Source organism: Rhinopithecus roxellana, chromosome 4 (assembly GCF_007565055.1).
Source record: "Rhinopithecus roxellana isolate Shanxi Qingling chromosome 4, ASM756505v1, whole genome shotgun sequence".
Taxonomy (NCBI): Eukaryota; Metazoa; Chordata; class Mammalia; order Primates; family Cercopithecidae; genus Rhinopithecus; species Rhinopithecus roxellana.
This window is the reverse complement of record NC_044552.1, coordinates 76,712,040-76,729,064: the sequence shown is the minus strand read 5'-3', so window position 1 is coordinate 76,729,064 and position 17,025 is coordinate 76,712,040. Positions and strand designations below refer to the sequence as shown.

Genomic DNA, 17,025 nt, shown 5'->3' with positions numbered 1-17,025 from the left:
CCTAATACAACTATTACTCACAGTGAAGTAAATTGCTTAGCAATAAATAAACATGACTAATACAAACGCTGTAGATATCAATGGACAAACCTTAAGCCATCCTTTTAAAAAATCTAAAGTAAATGAGCTTACTTGGTTAATCAGAATTAAATAATACGGGTTGAGTATCCCATTTCCAAAACGCTTGGGATCAGAAGTGTTTCAGATTTCAGCTTTTTTTTTTTTTAATTTTGGAATATTTGCATCATATTCTTACCATTTGAGCATCCCAAATCTGAAAATCTGAAATGCTGGAATGAGCACTTCCTTTGAGTGTCATGTCAGTGCTATGTTTACCTATGTATGTACGAGTAGATGTACTTAGATTCTGGATTTCAAATTGTGGGATGTGGGATGCTCAACCTGTACTCACAACCAAGGCAAAAAGAAAACTACTTGGTGTTATACACAGTTCTGTCTTTATCTGTATAATCTATTAATGAGTTACTCCTAGATTTAAGAGCTGCAAAATTTGAAATCACATCAAATTTATCTCAAAATGAGTAACTCTGACCAAGATTCAAATGTCAGTTAATATTATTTATGCTTGTGCTACTCTGGCCACAATGCCTATGGGATAGCCCTGCTCTGCAAGTAGTACATTTGCTTATATATAAAACATATATATATAATTGTATATACATAATTTATGCTTGCTTACTTGTACATAATTATGGGAAAGTCATCAGTTTCTAGAGATCATGTATTTATTTGGTAGGAATTTAGGATGGGCCAGGTACAGTAACTCAAGCCTATAATCCCAACACTTTGGGAGGCCAAGGCAGGTGGATCAGTTGACTTAAAGTCAGGAGTTGGAGACAGTTCCAGTACCTGAGACTGACATGGTGAAACTCTGTCTCTACCCAAAAATACAAAAAAAAAAAAAAAAAAAAAAGAAAAAAAAAAATTAACCGGGCTTGATGGCACACAGCTGTAGCCCCAGCTACTCCAGGAGGCTGAGGTGGGATAATCTCTTGAGCCCGAGAGGTAGAGGCTGCAGTGAGCCAAGACTGCGCCACTGCACTCCAGCCTGGACGACAGAGTGAGACCTTGCCTCGAGAAAAAAAAAAAAAAAAAAAGAATTCAGGATGAATGTCCTGTTGGTAAAAATAAAACAGTGGGGGTACTTTTAGTCTTATATGCATTATATCTCTTAATAAGAACCCTTAAATTTCTCTCTCATCAATCCTTTCATATCCAGAAAATAATACTGAAGAAAACTACGGAACCAGGAAAAACTCTCGCCTCAGTCAAAACCTAAAATATATATATATACACACACACACACATATACATATATAGCACTACAGACAAGTCATAGATTTAATCCAATTCTGATCCTTCTCTCTGAAGTATTCAAATTGAACAAACTCTAAATAACACCTCATACTTTTACAAAACAGACCTTTTAACGTCTTCATTTTTTAGAATTTCTCTCTTAGGTATCTGCAACAGGGTTAAAGATCAATGTAGGCACTTAACTGAAGTTTTATTTACTTGGATTTCATTAAAAAGACTTAAAATTTCAAAAGTGACACCATATTGCTTTCCAGATTCTAAATAGCACTGAAAATACAACTACAAAGAACTCCACTAAGCAAAATAAATAGTCCATCTATTAGGTAAGATTCACTTGAGATCACATAAAATTACTACAACCCAGTGTTTTACATATTCCCTGCCATTAACAAATGTGTGAAACACTTTTTTAAATTTGTAAGCAAATTCTAAACCAAATATCATATCTTAAAGCAATCTATAATGTAAAATCAAGTTTGTTTTTTTTTTTTGGAGACAGGGTCTTACTCTGTAACCTAGGCTGGAGTGCAGTGGTGCAGTCAGAGCTCACTACAACCTTGACTTCCTGGGCTCAAGCGATCCTCCCATCTCAGCCTCCTGAGTGGCTGGGACTACAGACATGTGTCACTATGCCCAGCTATATTTTATTTTTATAGAGATAGGGTCCCACTATTTTGCCCAGGCTGGTCTCAAACTTCTGGGCTCAAGCAATACTCCCACCTTGGCCACCCAAAGTAATGAGATTATAGGCATGAGCCACTGTGTCCAGCCCAAATAACTTTTAAAGGAGATATCTGGATAAGAATACAAGTTAAACGTAAGACTCAATCATCAATTATTTTTTACCCTCAATATTTAAAAAACGAGAAAATTGTAAATACACAGAATCTTGAACAAAGTCCATAATGAATAGCTGTTGAATGCATAAATCAAAGAAGTCCACAGACTAACCCTAGGTACAACATAAAGATCCAATGGAGACAATTTTAGGTTCTGAGTTTCTTTTTTGAGCAGTTCCAACTATTTTAATGACTGACACTTCATGACTTTTATTCATTCTTAAAAGTATTCCAAAGAACAGAAAAAACTCACTTTAAAAAAAAAAGATAAAACTTACTCCATGTAGTAATTACTGTATGGAGCCACTGGACCCTTTTATAAATCTAAGATATATTTTAGGGTCTTAATGATTTTATTGTTTCCTATACATTTTACTATTTCATCACTCTGGAACTCATTTCATCATTATTTGTCAATTATTCCCAATAAGAGACTAAAACAGTAAGAAACTGAAAAAATAACGTGATGCCTAGAAGGATGATAGAAGAATGTACCCTTCTTTCATTTTCTTACTGTGTTGCCTAAAGTACTGAAACATCTTTCAAGAAAGTGTAAAACAAGAATGCAGGCTGGGCACAGTGGCTTACATCTGTAATCCCAGCACTTTGAGAGGCTGAGGCGGGTGGATCACCTGAGGTTAGGAATTCAAGACCAGGCTGACCAATATGGTGAAACCCCATCACTACTAAAAATACAAGAACTAGCTAGGTGTGGTGGCATGCACCTGTAGTTCCAGTTACTCGGGAGGCCGAGCCACAGGTGAATTACTTGAACCCGGGAGGTTGAGGTTGCAGTAAGCCAAGACTGCGACACTGCACTCCAGCCTGGGCAACAGAGAGAGACTCACAGTCTCAGAAAAAAGAAAAAAGAAAGCAGACCCCATTCTGGAATCAGTTTTTAGCTATCATTAACACAGTTGAAAATTCCAAATTTCTCATTTTCTACCTGTAACGGCAGAGAAAAAAACTTGACAGAGGAAGATGTTTCACAATTATTAGACAAATCAGGACAAAAAGAAAAGAGAGACAGCAATACTCTAGACTTTAATGACAATAGTGAAATTGATCATTTAAGTGAAATCTCAAACTCTGAGTCTTTAGACGATACCAAATTTTACATAGCTCAAGAACTAATAGAAAAACAATATATTTCTAAGGACAAAAAGGAACGTATGGTAATCTTAACAGCTTAGTCATCAACAGAAAAAACTTCATTACAAGATATTTTATGACAAAAACCTGGACCATTCCATTTTACTAAAAGAATGTGTGACAATATTATTTCATCTTTTATGCTACTTATAAACTCAAATTTATTTGATAGTGGGCAAATGCAAAAGGTCTATTTATATACAAAGAAGACTGAAGGAATTAGGTCACATAGAAATGAAAAAAAGTCTATTGGTGTTGATTCACATAAAAAAGAAAATATTTCGTAATGAAATCATGAGCTGGCAAAGGGTTTATCGATTTCTTCAAGTATTATTAACACTATTAGAAGCAAGAAGGGCCAGAAGTAATAAGCTAGAACCTCTCAGAGGTATATTTGTATGTATAAAAATTAATGAGCAATTAGTTGCATTCAGGGGATGCTGACCATTTTAGATACCTTTAAAACTAGAAAAATATGAAATGAAAATATAAATCTGCTGTATTTAAACCTGTATTAAAATTTCTAATAAAGTTGTTATACACTATTCCTTTATTCTAGCTTCTCTAAATTATTTGGAAACTGACTTAAATATATATATTATATACATAATAAAAATATTTTTATATATTATATAATAAGATACATTATATAATAAAATACATATTACATATAATAAAATATATATTATATATATAATCAATATATATGTATATATATTTTTAAATTCATTGGGGCTGGGCATGGTGGCTCATGCCTGTAATCCCAGCACTTTGGGAAGCTGAGGCAGGTGGATTGCTTGAGCCCAGGAGTTCGACACTAGCCTGAGCAACATGGCAAAACCCTGTCTCCACAAAAAATACAAAAAAAAAAAATGAGCCAGGCATGATCTATGATCTGTACTCAACAGCGTGAGACCCTGTCAAAATCTTTTTCTTTCTTTTTTTTTTTTTTTTTTGAGACAGAGTCTCACTTCTTCTCCCTCTGTTGCCCAAGATGGAATGCAGTGGTGTGATCTTGGCTCACTGCAACCTCCACCTCCCGGGTTCAAGCGATTCTCCCAAGTAGCTGGGATTACAAGCATGCACCACCACACCCGGCTAATTTCTGTATTTTTAGTACAGATGGGGTTTCTGTTGGCCAGGCTAGTCTTGAACTCCTGACCTCATGATCCACCTGCCTTGGCCTCTGAAAGTGCTGGGATTACACAATCATTAGCCACTGTGCCTGGCCCTACCCTGTCGAAATCTTAAAACTTTTTATTTCACTGGTCCCAGATGGTAAATGATGACGACTCCTTTGTCTTGGTATATTAAGAATTAGGAGATAAATGTAAACATAGACTTCCTTAAAATTATGTTTAAATTTAAATTAGCTGGGCGTGGTGGCATGCACCTGTAGTCTCAGCTACTTGGGAGGCTGAAGTGGGAGAACTGCTTGAACTTGGGAGGTGGAGGTTGCAGTGAGCCAAGATAGTGCCACTGCACTCCAGCCTGGGCGACAGAGGGAGACTCCATTTCCATAAAAAAAAAAAATAAAGTACTAACATAAAAACATTCTAATTATTAAAATGAATAATCGTCCTGTAATGATTTTTTTTTAAATAAAAATGAACCAGAAAAACTTAGGAGTAAAATAACCATTTACTTATTTACTTGTTTCTATTTACTTATTTCTATTGTCAAATTCTATAATTAACATGTGGTTCAATACAAATTTTTATGTTATAATTATTTTCATGTAAAGATATTGATTCCCAACAAAACCAGTGAAAAATGATTTCACTGGTTCCCAGATTGCTTATTTCTGATGAATCTATTGATATTCAAGAAAATCTGTAAAAGAAAACAGAACCGGCAAAAATTAAAGGTATTGAGTTTCTCTTACACTTTAATCTTATTTACATTAAGGATTTCAAAAGTACTAATTTGTACAACTCTTCTAAACAGATATTATATACAGTTTTGTGAGGAGGCTTCTAATCCACAACACAGAAACCACATACACCATAAGTAAATCATAATGTAACTATTGGCTATTACTTTGCTACTTCTGCCATCTAACTTAAATTTAATAGAAAAGGAAATAATAAGGATTTGAACCTGGAATACAGTCCACCCTTGGTATGTATGGGGGATTGGTTCCTGGACCCAGCTGGATACCAAAATTCGCAGATGCTTAAATCCCTTATATTAAATGGCACAGTGTTTGCATATAACCTACATACATTCTCCTGCATACTTTAAATTATTGCTAGATTACTTATAATACCTGTTACAAAGTAAGTGCTATGTAAATAGTTGTTAAACCATATTGGACTTTTTGTGGTTTCATTTTTATTGTTGTATTATTAGTTATTGCTTTTTCCCCCAAATATTTTCAATCCATGGTTGGCTGAATCCATGGATGCAGAACCCATGGATACGGAACACCGACTCTTATCCAGAACTGTATTTTCTGCATAAATAAGAGGACCCAACTAGCTAAAGGCTCAACGTATTGCCCTACAGAAAATGACTGCATGAGAACAGTATTAGGTCTATTTTTACATTTTATTTTTTTTTTCTTTACATTGCTCTTGTCTTCCATATTCAATTCTCAAAATGAATATATTTTAATATTTCTTTGCTTTTTTTATTCATTACTCCATTTATATGTGTGTGTATGTGTGCACGTGTGCACGTGTGCACATTGGCACATGGTGTAGCAATAATGGATATTCTCAGAAGGAACATGATTCTAGTCTAAATATCTGTACTCAGATAGCAAACTAATACAAGTATTCTAAAATCAGCACTAAAAGAATTTTCCCTGTACTGGAGAACTACTGCCCAAGTTCATGTCACTAAAATAAATGCCTCCTATTCGGAAAGTTGCTGCATTCTGATTCACTGGAAACAGAATTACATTTCATTGTAACTGCAAGCATGTAACTACAAATGCAAACCAAAGTAATTTGATGATTGCTGTGAATATTGACTTACTCTGTATGTGGGACAAATATAAACAACTACAGAGTAGCAATGTGTTTCACAGCTTTCTAAGTTTATTCTTATATATGAAAAAGTTCAAAAATAATGAAGGGATACCATATATATAAAATGCTATGTAAGTCACATTTTAAAAATCCAGTTTACAGAATACATTGTTAACCCCTTTATGCCTAGTGTTCCATTATTGGAACACTAAGCCTGTGGGAGTTATGTAAACTGTTCAAGGTCATTGACAAGGTCTGATTTCTCACACATAAAAAATTGTAACCTCCTGCATAAATGGGTTACGTTCCAGAAATTCACAACCTTAAAAAGACTGGAAATAAGACAGAAGAATCTGTTAGCATTCATGATTAAAACGTTAAATGTTTTTTAAAAAATTATACACAGGTTTTCACTAAAGCATTTTGCTAAAATTTACTTTTGAAATCACAAAGAGCATTAAATTCTAAGTCATTTTATCACGTCTGTGTTTAAGATCAATGTCAATACAGCCATGGGACATTTAACAACATGGATATGTTCAGAGAAATGCATTGTTAGGCAATTTCGTTCACTGTTCAAACATCACAGTGTACTTACACAAACCTAGTTGCCATAGCCTACTACATACCTAGGCTATGTGGTGTAGCCTAATGTTCCTAGGCTATAAACCTGTACAACATGTTACTACACTGAATACTCTAGACAACTGTAACACAGTAAGTATGTATGCATCTAAACATAGAAAGGATACTGTAAAAATACAGAATTACCATCTTCTGGGACCACCACCCTAATTGTGGTCGATCATTGACCAAAATTATACAGCCCGAGTATATATTTTTTTACAATTCAAAAAGTAATTTCAACTTCTTCCTTTCACCACCTGTCCTGAAAGTAAGTCAATTTGCACAGAGTAAAACTTCCCACTAAAGTTATTTATTTTATAGTTGACAAAATGAGAAGCTTTTTCTAAATTCTGTGCTTGAAGGTCTAAGATCTAAACCAAAATTAGGGTTTACTTACAAAGTATTCTTCAGAAGGACCAAGAACTGTTCTTTTAAAATAATTGTAATATAAAAGTAACAAATATAAAATGTGAACACCAGTTGTGGTAATAAGAAACTTCACCCCTCAAAATGCAATGTTAGAGCACCCTCTGCTGACTAACATCCCTCTGAAGAAAGAGACTATTTTGAGTCAGGCCAGCACTTTCCATTTCCCATGTAATTTTTAAAAGCTAAAGATACAAAGATAAAGCTCTAATCAGACAAAACCTCCTTGTAAGCTATCTACAAATCAACAACAACAAATGTACGGAGTATTCATTATAAGTACACCTACTGTTGTTAAATTTTTTAAATTCTAGTTTGGACAAACTGACATAAGCAATTAGAGAACAGACAAGATGGGAGACAAGTTTTTAAACAAAATGTTAGCAGGTGTGGTGAAAAGAGCCCTGAACTGATACTCTCAAAATCTTGGTCCTACCTTACCTATTTAAGCAAGTTATTTTACTTATTTGAGTCTCGGTTTTCTAAATAAAAGCAAGGGGCAAATTTAAATTCATTCATTTATTCACTGAACAAACATTTATTTATCCCCTCCTATGTGCTACTGGTTAAAGTACAAAGAAAGATGATCCAAAATCTGAACCTTTTCTAACACTGACATGACGCTCAAAGAAAATGCTTATTGAAGCATTTTGTATTTCCAATTTTCAGATTTGGAATACTGTAAGTATAAAATACAAACATTCCAAAATCTGAAAAAATCTGAAATCTGAAACACTCTGGTCCCAACCATTTTGGATAAGGGATACTTAACCCGTATTAACTCACTTAATTCTTCAAACTTACAGAAGTACAAGGTACCATTATTATTGCTGTTTTACAGATAAGAAAACTGAGATACAAAAAGATCAAATAGGGCCGGGCACGGTGGCTCACGCCTGTAATCCCAGCACTGTGGGAGGCCAAGGTGGGTGGATCACGAGGTCAGGGGTTTGAGATCAGCCTGACCAACATGCTGAAACCCCATCTCTACTAAAAACACAAAAATTAGCTTGGCGTGGTGGGCGGGCGCCTGTAATCCCCACTACTCAGGAGGCTGAGGCCAGAGAATTGCTTGAACCCAGGAGTAGGAGGTTGCAGTGAGCCGAGATTGCGCCACTGCACTCCAGTCTGGGCAAAAGAGCGAGACTCCATCTTAAAAAAAAAAAAAAAAAAAAGGTCAAATAACTTGCCCATGGTTATACCACTAGTAAGTGATGAAGCTAGGATTTGAAATCTGGTTTCTGACTCCAGAGTCAGCATCCTTAATAACCATTATGTTACAATATACAGTTATAACATGACAAGAATATATGAAGTACACACATAGTGTAGAGATGGCACAAAGGTAGAAATGATCACTTTGGACTAAAAAGAACCATAAAAAAAGGTCATAGTTAAGCTAGAAGTTAGAAGTATGAGCTAAAGGAGGGAATATATGAATGAATAATTAATTACAACCAAAACAAAGGATGCTAGAAAGAGCAAAAATGATTTATCAAAGAAGATGAGCAAAGGAACAGAAGCCCAAAACATTATCCAATATTCATTAAAACAAGTAGCTTAGTACGCCTGGAAAGAAGTGGGATCATGGACAACCTTACACACACATCATGCTTTAGTGTTTGGCTTTACACTGTAGATGATGAGAAGTCAGAAAAGGGTTCTTGAGGAGAATAACAATGTTAGATCTGCATTTCAGAAAGAAAAATTATGGTACTGGGGAGAATAAACTAAAAGTAACAGTATTATACGCAGGAAGACAAATTAAGAGGTTACTAAAACAATCCATATGAGAAATCAGATGCGTCTGAATCCCAAAAAACAAAGCAGGGAGTTTAAGGTATACTTAGAAGACAGAATCAGAATCCAGAGGCTGGATAATAAGGGAATCAAGAGTGGAGACGAATATCAACAAATTTAAAAGATCCAAAATTACAGTAAGCTCTTTTTTTACTACAATAGAATCAAACTAGAAATTAATTAAGATAACAAAAAAACCACTAAATGTGGAAATTAAACACATTTCTAAAAAAAAAACTAAGGCTCCAAAAGAAAGCCTCAAAAGAAAATTTTAAAAATACATAGACTTGAATGAAAATAAAAACAGAACATATCAAAATTTATGAACTACACTAAAGCATGGCCGAAATAGACATCTGTAACACTAAATGCTTATACAGCATTGTGAGTGTAATTAACACTACCATGGTTAAGATGGTAAATTTTGTTACATGCATTTTACTACAATTTAAAAAAAAATTAAGGTAAGGGCTCAAAAAAATAACCTAAGTTCCTTTTCAAGAAACTAGAAAAAAATAACAAAACCAAAGCAAGCAGAAGGAATAAAATTATTAAAAGCAAAAACAGAAACCAACGAAATTGGAAATTTTTAAAAGTAGGGAAAAATCCATAAACACAACACTGGCTCTTCAAAAAAACAAATAAAATTGGTAAACCTCTAACAAAGTTGAAAAAATGAAGACAACACTACAGATCCTACAGTCATTCACTGATAAGGAAATACTATAAATAACTCTATATTTATAAATTCAACAACTTAGAAAAAAACGAATCAAATCCCCAAAACCCATAAACTACCAATACTCAATGGAGAGGAAATAGGCAAGCTGAGTAGATCTATATATATCAAAGAAATTGAATTGGTAATTAAAATGCTCCCCAGGAAGAAACCTCCAGACCCAAGTGGTTTCACTGGAGATTTCTATCAAACACTTAAAGAATTAACAGCATTTTTACACGATCTTCTCCAGAAAATACATCAGAACAGAACACTTCCCAACTCAGTTTATAAAGCCAGTATAACCCTAATACTAAATCAGACAATCAAAAAAATAGAAAAATACAATCCCTCTCATGAACATAAGACATAAAAATCCTCAACAAAATATTATTTGGCAAACTGAATCCAACAATGTATAAAACTAATTACATTCCGTGACCAAATGGGACTTATTAAAGGTATACAAGGTTGGTCCAACATCAAAAATCCACAAATGTCATCTATTATAGCAACAAGCTAAGGAAGAAAAGTGATACAATCATATAATTAGCACAGAAAAGGCATCTGACAAAAATCCAACATCTATTCATGACAATTGTGAAAGACTAATACATTCCCCATAAAACTAAGAACACCACAAGATGTCCATTCTCACCACTCTAATCCAAGGAAAAAGAAGAAGAAGAAAAAGAAAGAAGAAGAAGAAAGAAGAAGAAGAAGAGGAAGAAGAGGAGGAAGAAGAAGAAGAAGAAATAAAAGGCCTACAGATTAGAAAAATTAAAGTAATTTCTATTTGCCGATGTCAAGACTGTTTACATAGAAAACCCCAAAGGATCTACCAAAAAAACTCCTAGACCTAGTGTGTGAGTCCAGCAAGGTTGCAGAACACAAAAATCAATCACATTTTCCACATACTAAAAATGAACATTCATGCTCGTTTTGGCAGCACATATACTAAAATTAGAACAACAGAGATTAGCATGGCCCCTGCACAAGGATGACACCCAAATTTGTGAAGTGCTCCATAGTAAAAATTTTTTTAATTATAAAAATAAAAAATAAAGGAACATTCGGAAAACAAAATTAAATTTTTCTCTTTTACAATATATGCGGTTTGGCAGAGAAAGACCTCTAGGTGTTTTCAGCAGCTTTTCTCAAAATAGTCCCAGAATGGAAACTACCCAATGTCCACATGAATAAACAAACAATTTGTGGTACAACTATACAGTGGGATACTATTCAGCAATAAAAAGGAAAAAACCACTAATACATGCAAAACAGATGAGTCTCAAAAGCATTACTTGAGGTAAAATTCAGACACAAAAGGCTACATACTACATGATTCCATTTATACGGCATTCTGAAAAAGGTAAAACCACTGAGATGGGAAATTAGATCAGTAATTGCTGTGAGTTGGGGGAAGGAAGAGGTAACTGTAAAGGAGCACCAGGGAATTTTGTGAAATTAAATATCTTATCATCTTGATTTTCTTAGTAGCTACACAACGGTACACAATTGTTTAAAATCTCTTCAAACCATACTCTAAAAAAGATGAATTGGCCGGGTGCGGCGGCTCATGCCTGTAATCCCAGCACTTTGGGAGGCCCAGGCAGGTGGAGCACCTAAGCTCAGGAGTTCAACACCAGCCTGGCCAATATGGTGAAACCCTGTCTCTACTAAAAATACAAAAATTAGCTGGGTGTGGTGGCAAGAGCCTATAATTCCAGCTACTCAGGAGGCTGAAGCAGGATAATCACTTGAACCCGGGAGGCGGAGGTTGCAGTGAGCTGAGATCATGCCACTGCACTCCAGCCTGGGCGACAAGAGCAAAACTCCATCTCAAAAAAAAAAAAAGAAAAGATGAATTTTATTCCACATTAATTACATGCTTGGGATTATTTTTCCCTTCTCACAGAGTCTGTTAGCCAAGTAGATGAACAAAGAATAGTAACAAAGAATTAACAGTAAAGGAAAAATAATTTGTTTTAAGAATACTCCATTATGCTATTATCTATAACTAATTTTACTAAATGTAGTATTTCTTAAAAGACTCTTTAAAACCAAGCATTTGTTTAAAAAACAAAGCCCCCATACTCTTCATCTATGTCCTACCAAAAGGAAGATAAAGTCATATTTTTACCGTCTGAGTATCAAGGACTCTAGTTTTTTTTTCTTGCCATTGAGAACTGTCACCTTGTATGAAAAAGACAGACTTAATTGAATTACGGGGACAGAATCAGTGATAAGGTTATAAAGAAGAGAAGAAACATCAATTTCTGTTCTTTCTTCCCTCATTTATGAGTTGTCTTAACTGGCAACTAATTTCCTTTCCTACCTGAACTTATTTAAAACTCCAAAAAATAAATATAGGAAGGACGTTATTATCCAACTCAAATAAATGCTTCTCTATCCTTAAGACGCTTGTGTGGTCTCAAAAGTCCAAGTCTTCCAACACTTCAGTGGTAGCTGCTTTCCTACACTGATGGAAATTCACAAAACCATCCTATTTTGCGAAACCCACTATTTAAATGCCAGATATTCTTATATTGATAGCCTATTTCCAGGAAGACACATTTTTTTAACATAAGAGAAAACTGATATTACTGGAAGCAAAGAGAGAAAAGATCAAGACTAAGCCCAGAGGTCCTGGATTACATTTATGCCTCTGGAAGTTATTCACGCCTCATATATATGGAGTACTTAAAAACACTAAAGGAAAAGATGTATCAAAAGTCATTAGCTATAATGAGCTTACAGCATGACATAACTGTGGAAGTGATATAACACATAAAAAGTTAACACCCCCAAAACTACCATGAAGATACTTGAATATAATTGCTTTCACATAAGCTCTCCAAAAGGGAAAAGAACTCCACTCTTCAATAAAAGACTTTCCAAAGGGATAAATACTGACCAAGTAAGAACATGGTATAATAATGTTTAAGCCAAAATCATTGTTCTGCAGTGACAACGAGAAATGGGTCCAAACACTATTTACCCATAAACCTACAAAATATAAGCCATATTGAATACAAGAATAATCACCACAAGGGACAGAATAAAACAGCAACTGAAAGATGATGACTTAGCAATCACTTACTTTACAAGCTAAATTGAGGTTTCCCAAATTTTCCACAGTTCCTCAACTGGGGGTGGTTCTGCCTCCATTCAGGGACATCTGGCAACATTTTTGATAATCAAAACTGGAGGAAGTGCTACTGGCACTTGTAGGAAGAGGCCAGAGCTGCTGTTAAATATCCTATAATGTACAGGGTAGCCCACCACAACAAAGAATTATCAAATTCAAAATGTCAATAGTGACCCTATTGAGAAATCCTGCTTTACAATAAAACTGAAAAGCCCCACTAGTCACACAAAATCTTGAGATTATCTGTAATACATATAATGCAATACAATGTAAATAACTATAGATAGAAATGTCAAGTGCATACATACACCCCATTGCTACTCTCCCACACTCTTCCCACCCATCCTGTCATTCTACTCTTCTATTTGACAATCATTACTCCATTTACACTTCCTTTAAGCCACCTTCCCCTTCCAAAACCTCCAATTCTCCTGAGAAATAAGAAATGGAAAACATTGCCTTATCTATGCTGCGTGACGTCTAGAACTACTCAAGAAGAGTCAGAGGAGTCTGATATATGATCATGAAGCTCAGTATTGTTTTGATTTAAAGAAAGAATGCTGTAACAAGACAACTATGTCATAACTTCCCAGAACCATCTCAAAGGATTAGAGACGGGACCCAAAATACAACCTTGCATGTTTGTAAGCCATTATGAAAAATTTACTCATTCTTGGGATCTCATCAGCACAAGGTGAGTTCCAAAATTTCTCTCCTTGCTAATAAAGTCCTCTGATTCAAATCAGCTGCATTTATTAAACACCTAACTAGCTTCCTTTCATTTGTCCTAAAGCTCTTCCAAAAACTCTTCATTTTAATATTCCCCAATTCAGAGAGCAAGTCCATTTTTCACCAATTTGTATTTTTCATGTTTCATTTAAATCTGTCTTAGCCTGTATCTTTTCCTTCAACTGTATCCAAATGGCAGCATTTCAACATTAACATCCAGCATACCTTGAACTATTTTTTTTTTTACATTCTTCTCTCTGTAATTTCCAGTTTCATTAAATATTTTTGGAAGCACAATGAACAAAACTCCCAATAACAGAGGAAGTACAAAAAAACATCATTTGTACATGGATAAGCCCAGGTTTAGGATGTGATTTTAATACTTTTTGGTTTTTTTTGCGACAGAGTTTCACTCTTGTTGCCCAGGCTGGAGTGTAATGGCGCAATCTCAGCTCACCGCAATCTCCACCTCCCAGGTTCAAGCAATTCTCCTGCTTCAGTCTCCTGAAAAGCCAGGATTACAGACATGCGCCACCACACCCAGCTAATTTTGTATTTTTAGTAGAGATGGGGTTTTTCCATGTTGGTCAGGCTAGTCTCGAACTCCCGGCCTCAGGTGATCTGCCAGCCTCGGCCTCCCGAAGTGCTGGGATTAGTGTAGTATCTGTTCTTATCAGTTCAATACTCTTCTTAAAAATGTAAAACACCAAATTTATTTTTCATGTAAAAAGGAAATCAATATATTTTAAATACTCTAAACTAAGCCTAGTTAAGATGTGCTTCTGACACAGTGGTCAACTAAATATGGCAATCAGTGTGAACAATGCCACTTAAGGTAATCATGTATATAAAGATGTTATAAATATTTTGGTGACAGAAATAAAACTGAATAGTGTCAAGAGATGACTTTTCATAAGGAAGTTTTAAATATGTCTGAAAATAGCCCATAACCAAATATATTCTTATTGTACCATACAAAAATCTATTGCTAAAAATATATGAAGCTGTCCAGTCATCCATGCATCCAAACAGAAGGCAGAAATATTTTCAATAACGTATTCTAATAATAGTCTAAACTTCATGTATTGTATGAGCTAGACTAATGACATCTATCCTCGTAGAACTTTTTTACAACTGTTTCAGGGCACTATACCTTTTTAAAGCTAGTATATACTTAATGCTTAATAATGCAGAAAAATTCACTCACCATTTCAGTGGTGTGCCTTCATATTCAAACCATATCTCACTAATGTCTTCTTGTCTCATAACCTTCTGAAAGTGCTTTTTCACTTTGTCAGTTACCAACGTCAAATAACTTACTCTTGGCAAAAGCAACTGAAATGAAAATTTGTAAAATCGTATTTATTTACTAGTTATTATTTTAAAAAAATACTAAGGTTTTTGAATTTTAAGGAAAAACAGCCGTGTTCTTTGCATTATTTTGAACATCCCACACAAAGTCAACTGCTTTTTATAGAAGATCAAAGCTTAAAGGTTAAGATGTTTTAATATTTCTTATGGGGCCATTACTTTAAGCACAGCTTACCACATATATGTCCAGAATCATCAACACAAATCTATCTACAACTTTCTATAACACTAAATAAAAATGTAATTAGATGTCATACTATTTAAGATACTTATTGATTCTATCAAATTTAACTTAAAAATTAAAATGATTCATCTGAGTCAATTAAACTGTTCTAAGAAGATAATCAACTCGAGTCTTAAAGTATACCTTGACTTATCAATCAAATCTTCTCGACCAGTCCATCATGTTTTGAAGGATGAGAGAGAATGCTGGGCTAGGTAAAGCCTCAACAAAAACAGTATGAAGAACCTGGTCAGTGTTTTTTTCCCCACGAACAGTACCCAAAAATAAAACAGGAAGAGTGTTTTGGAAAATCAATTATGATTTATATAAAGAACCGACAATTAGATAAAAGAAGGAGGTTGGCAAAAATTTATGGTTTTCCTCCTTTGCAGTAGACACTCTAGTCATTTCTTGCTTTCCTAAGTGTCTGACTTCTTTTGCTGATAAAACTGCTTTGTTATTCTTTTGGCTGCTTTTGTAACTGCATCATCTTTCATGCTCTTTATTCAAGGTGATATCTTTTGACCAATAAATCAAGTGGAACTACTAAGCTGGCAAATATATACAAAAAGAGATATTCTGGTTGAAGGAATTTCTATTTAACCATGGAAGTCCAAGATAACAGGTCCCAACTAGGTAGGAGAACATGACATTGATCCTAGGGGCTACAGAGTACAGGGGTATGGGAGGGAGACAGTTGGCATGCTCCAGCATGGAATACAAGGTACTAAACACTATGAACAAGCTGTTGAACAGTATTATGCATTCAATAGACTTATAAGTTCTTCTTTTATAAAGAGATAACTGTGATTAGTGAAGAAAGAAAAAGGAATTTTTACTATTTAATATAAGAAAAAGCAGTTTTCTTCCCCCACAGGAAGTATTATCGCCCCTGTTTTACTTTTAAATAGCTTGCCAATATCATGCTATTCTTAAATAAATGACAGAGAAAACATTCAGTGTATTCTTTCAGAAATGACAAATACAGATGTGACATTAAAGTCTCTTAAAAAAGGCATAACAGCATGGCAAATTAGCTGTTTTCAAAAAATATGTAAGTATAATCTATTAGTCTAATAAGGTCTCTATTAATAAATCCTGAACTTTAATTTAAAAGTGATTATTGGGCATCACATAGAAATCTATTCTGTAGAAAATAATAGAAACTTCTGGAGGCAGTAGGAGGGAAGAAGCACCACAGCTAATGGGTATGGATGTATCAGCTCCCGATTTTGGAGAGTGTTGTACTACATGCCTTGGCTTCACTCAAAGTTGCTGAAGAACTCACAATGATTTTTATGAAATAAAATCTTTTTTACAATAAGGAAAAAAGAACATTAGATTATAACCTCCATTAAGACAGGAATTTTTGCCTGTTTTGTTCAATGCTACATTTCCACTGCCCAAAACAGTGCCTGCTTTAAAGAAGGCACACAATAAATATTTGCTGAATGAGTCAGAGATGCCAAAGGTTAAGTGAGGCAGAGCCAACAACTGTAATTTTAAAAGAATACTCTTTTTTAAGGCAGAATCCACATTGAAATATAGCTGCATTTTTCTGTTCTGTTTGGCCTGTAGGAGTAATCTTTAACTAATATATCCATAGTAACACTAAGAAATCACTCTAAGATTTAAGAATGACTATTCTATAGTACATATAGATACAATTTACTTAG

The 17,025-nt window shown here is 34.6% G+C and overlaps 1 protein-coding gene and 1 non-coding gene across 5 annotated transcripts in view; one reads left to right on the top strand and one right to left on the bottom strand.

Annotated features, from left to right (window-relative positions):
* Positions 1-17,025, bottom strand: part of ATG5 (autophagy related 5) — a 136,618-nt gene that overhangs the window by 104,590 nt on the left and 15,003 nt on the right. For 3 of the 4 annotated variants that reach the window (XM_010352504.2, XM_030929147.1, XM_010352505.2), the window contains exon 3: positions 14,963-15,090. The exons of the other annotated variant lie outside the window; for it this stretch is intronic. In XM_010352504.2, the coding sequence (XP_010350806.1) occupies positions 14,963-15,090 (128 nt within the window). The remainder of the gene's footprint in view (positions 1-14,962; positions 15,091-17,025) is intronic. 4 annotated transcript variants of the gene reach the window in all.
* Positions 10,809-10,918, top strand: LOC115897112. The gene has a single exon (XR_004057057.1). It is a non-coding gene; the product is annotated as a U6 spliceosomal RNA (small nuclear RNA).